Raw genomic sequence first — 4,723 nt, forward strand, 5'->3', positions numbered from 1 at the left:
CAACAATGCGTCAGCAAGCATATGGAAGGCCCATTTCCACCAGATTCCAGAATGACATTGACGAGACCGAGCGGCATAAGAAGCGGTATGGCCTGTGTAGGCAATACGGTCATACTAGAAGGGGATGTCCTAATCAGCCCACGAGTGATGTATAGTCTTGCTAGTGTCGTATCTTTACCGAAGTTGTCATGTGTTGGTCTTTTTTTATGTAGTGTGTTAGCGAATGTTGTAGTGTCAATGAAATGTTTAATGAGAAATAATCAGTTTAAGAGATAATGGTTTTTTTTATTTTTTTCTTAAAAGGAATAGTAAGCATAAACTTAAATGCAAAGTAGAGAGAAAACGAATCTAAATAACAATACACACAAACAAAGTACTACTAATTTTTAATCCAAGTTAAATCCGAATGTACATACCATACACCTAAATTAATGTTAGCTACATACATAATCAAAAACCAACTACAATACAGAGAATACTATAATCACTATCTCTGGTGTGGATTCTGGTAGTGACGCTTGTGCCCAGTGCCACATGGGGGAGGCTGAGCCTGTTGCTGAGGTCGGGCCGGTCATGGATTTAGGCCCATGGCTGCCGGCTCCTGCTGCATATGAGAACGATACATCTGCATCCCTCTGAGTGATGAATTGGTGGCAAACTGGTGTGGCTGAAGCTGAGTATGTGGGTGAGGAGCTACGGGTGGGGTCAGCTGAAGCTGGGACTAGGTCAGGTATCTTCCTTAGTCGTTGGAGGGGGGAGTCATGTACTAGCTACCTGGCTGAAGGACCGTCCCATACGACCCACCAGATGAGGGTGATATATTAGGCATCCAAGACAAGATCATGGCAGGAGCTGATGGCTGATGGTCCTCCGCGATGCCAACCTCTCTGCCCGTGCAAAATCTCTTGGCTAACCTATCCATGACGGGTTCCTGCACCGTGTGTAGGAAAGAGTCGTCCAGCAAAATCTCATCAAGGAAGACATCATCCTCATGCTGGGTCCCGGATGGACCTCCCTCATGCCAATCGGGTCGTGATGTATCCCACGCTGGCTGAGATGGATGCTTGCTGGATCCAGATGAATGCCACACTCCATGCCACAAGGGAGGGGGAGGAGGTGTATGAGTCGGTGTTATAAGTGGAAAGACTCCGTGAAATGGTGCATCTCCACCGTCCTCGTGATAGTCGAACTCCGCCTCCTCCTCCGAGTCTGCCTCTCCCCTAGCCCGTCGAGGCCTGACCTTCTCCCTCCGGACGGGCTCCCTCTCTCGCACGTCTATCTCCTCCGATCTCGCACGCCCCTCGGAAGGGTCAAATCGTCCCGCGGCTGACTGGCAGTGGGCTGGACATCAGGAGGCAACTCCACCAACCTGGGATCCTCCAAAACCTCCTACCCAGATAGATGCCTCACACGGCAAGCCCCACGCCACCAGTCGTAGTACTCACCGATCGGCCTAGTGTTGCCTGTGTAGTGCACTGTAATCCTGCGACTAGGCTCAAACCTCTGCCTCCAACCATCGTACCACTGCTGCAGTCGCTCCGGCCACCAAACATCCTCACCGTGACCAGTGGTGGTCAGATACCTGAAGTTAAACACATTAAATAAATAAAATAGTTTCAATATCAGAACAACAAACAACAACCAACGTATAACTTTGAATAATCTAACCAACTTCATACCTGTCAAGATTCACTGGAATCCCCGCACAGGCTGCTCCCCATTGAATTTCCGTTTCACCCGATCTACGTGGTGAAACCGGACAATGTTGAAGCATACTATAGGAACGGTCGACAACCGAGTACCCCACTCTACCTCCTCACAGAACCAAAGTGGGCACAGGTCCTGTAGTGCAGGGTCGTCGTACACTCTCCATGCAAACTAAATAAAAAATGTTTAACAAAATAACAAGCTTTAAACCATAGCAAGTAGAAGGAAATATCACGCAATATTTAATTTCATGACTTACCTCATCAAAGCGTAATCGATCGATGGATACCCTATACTGCAAGACCCTGGTCTGGTGCTAGTCCCTACTCTGCTGCTACAAGCCAACCAATCTGAAAGTAACAAAGACATATACAACTCCTTAAGTTACAAACAATGCGGATTAACAGCAAAGCTTAACATGAAACAAAAAAGAAATATTTGGATACCTGGCAGCTAGCGAGTACTGGTAGACTCTTCTACCTGGTAGACACCACTGGGAAAATCTCTGGTAAATCCAACTCATCAGCAGCAGAGTGTAATCGGCAATATCCGTGACTCCCCGCTGTGCCGCTAAATGGAGTGACTGGTAAGTCCAAGCCAGCACAGCAGAGCCCGATGATAGCGCCCTGCTCTCCTTGAAGTCCCGCAGAAGTGGTAGCCACCATACGTGCACCAGGTTGTTGGACTTGTCTGTCAACAGATACCCTCCAATCAGTAACATAATGTAGCATCGCGCATACTATCGGAGGGTCTCAGGATCGTCGGTGGGGGGCATCTATCGTACACGATCATGCAACCAGACCAGCTTCAGCGTGAACGACTCCTTCTTCTGCTCCGCCTGCTGTGCCGCCACCGGTGGCCTGGCACCAATTAGCTGCTCCACCATCACCCACGTCTCAGTGCCGTACCACCGACCGAAGTCACGAAGGCACCCTTCAATGGGGTTCCCGTGTGCACGCAGGCCGAGGTGGTACGCCACGTCCTGCAGGGTGATAGTGACCTCACCCCACGGAAGATGAAACGTGTGCGTCTCTGGACGCCATCGCTCCACGAGTACCGAAATCAGGAAATTGTCAAATGTTAAGTCCCTGAGCGGCACCGTGTCACCGAATCCGGCCTCAACCAGATACAGGACGATGGCGTCGGGTGGAGGAAGCGTATGGCTGACTCGCCGGGGCAATAAAAGGCGAGGCCTCTGCGAAATGAAAAAGAAATTTTTAATCGATACATACATAATAATACATTTTCCTACTCTATTAAGGAACAAAGTACTACGCCTACTTAGTAACATACTACCATTTGTCTACTCTAAATCTGTCTCTAACTTTCTTATGTCGGTAAGCAAATTCTAATTAAGTAATACCAATCTTAGACAAGCAAATATTGTTCTAAATTTATCATACAATCTTAACCCTAAAGCATCTTACTCAATGTTTGTCACTACGAGACTACCCTAGCAATGTCTACATACTTAAATTAACTGAACATAACACAACTAACCTCAAAGTTGGCCGCCCCAGCGTAATGTGAAGTCTCGTTTAGTCTGTTGATGTCACCGTCGTTGTCCGCCTGGCATGCCATCACCGTCTCGGAATCAGATATGGAAGGAAAAGGTTAAAAGAGGGGAGAAAGAGTTTGACTAGGTCAAAGTAAGGTCCAGCAAATGTGTGTAAACGACTTATACTTATAAGTGTCTATCTCGTTTACAGTGTAAACGAGATAAGGTCTATCTTGTTTATACAGTAAACGAGATAGACACGACGCGGCTGACGTGTCATATCTCATTTATACTGTAAACGAGATACATCTCGTTTACACTGTAAACGAGATATGACTGGGAAACGCAAAACGGTAAATATTTTTAAAATTATTTATTTCGGTAATTAATGCATTTTTTATTTAATTGAATAATAAATTCTACATAGTTATATTGTTTTTAAATTTTTTAAAACGATTTTTTTGTTTTTAAATTGTTTTTTATTTTTATTGACTCCAGTATAAATAAAAAAATAAAATAGTTAAGTAAAAAAAAATCTGCTAATAATAAATAATACTTTTAGATTATTACTCAAACAAAAATTAAATTCTGTACTATTAGTTATACTAAAAAATTTTATTGATGTTGTATAAATAGTTAAATGTTGGATTAAAATTTATCAAAAACGGTAAGGTCAAAAATTTTAATTGTCCAATGCGATATATTTAGTTAGTTAAAATTTTATTAACGTATAATTAATAAGATCATTGGTTAAAATTTAGTTATCCAATAAAATATATTTAGATATAAAAAAAATAATTGTGAGTATAAAAAAAACTAAGTTAATAACTATAATTAATGACTATAATTAATATATATCAAATTTATGTAGCTTTAATTAAAATTTTATATTTTTATTTTAAAGCAGATTATCCTTATCATTATTACGGTTAAATAATGACTGCACAATTATAGTTGACAATATTTTACGTAATTATAATATTTTTCATAACAATTATTATTATTTCTATTATACTACTATTTGTATGAACACATTATTAAAAAGAAATTATTGTATATGATTATTCACTAATTATACATAATTAAAATTATTTATTTTATTATACAAAGTGATAATTAATTAGTCTAATTTTTTTATTAGACACAATCAATTAGAATATAAATTATCGTGATTTATGTAAATTACAAATTTACGCGCATGATAATATTAATAATAAAGATATTATTGAATGATATTGGCTAAAAAATAATCATATATAAAGAAATAAACATAATGAGAAAATATATAATGATATGTAACTTAAATATTTTTACGTACAATTAATCATTTAATATATATGTATACATAAGGAAGAAAATATTAATAATTATTTAAACAAAATAAATATATCCAGAGAATCTACTTTATGTACACTAAAAAAATTATTAACCTATAGTGAATAAAATTATTGAGGTAAAATTTTGTTGTTCAATAATATATATTTAGATATATAAAAAAATAATCATAAATATTATTTT

The 4,723-nt window shown here is 39.5% G+C and overlaps 1 protein-coding gene across 1 annotated transcript; it reads right to left on the bottom strand.

The window, feature by feature from the left end:
* Positions 1–2,482: 2,482 nt before the first annotated feature.
* On the bottom strand, positions 2,483–3,288 carry LOC107469848 (protein MAIN-LIKE 1-like). Its single transcript, XM_016089226.1, has 2 exons — positions 3,208–3,288; positions 2,483–2,902 (listed from the first exon to the last, which is right to left on the bottom strand). Exons 1-2 carry the CDS (start codon positions 3,286–3,288, stop codon positions 2,483–2,485), a joined length of 501 nt encoding a protein of 166 aa, XP_015944712.1.
* Between the last annotated feature and the right edge of the window lie 1,435 nt (positions 3,289–4,723).

The sequence above is a fragment of the Arachis duranensis genome, chromosome 10, assembly GCF_000817695.3.
Source record: "Arachis duranensis cultivar V14167 chromosome 10, aradu.V14167.gnm2.J7QH, whole genome shotgun sequence".
NCBI lineage: Eukaryota > Viridiplantae > Streptophyta > Magnoliopsida > Fabales > Fabaceae > Arachis > Arachis duranensis.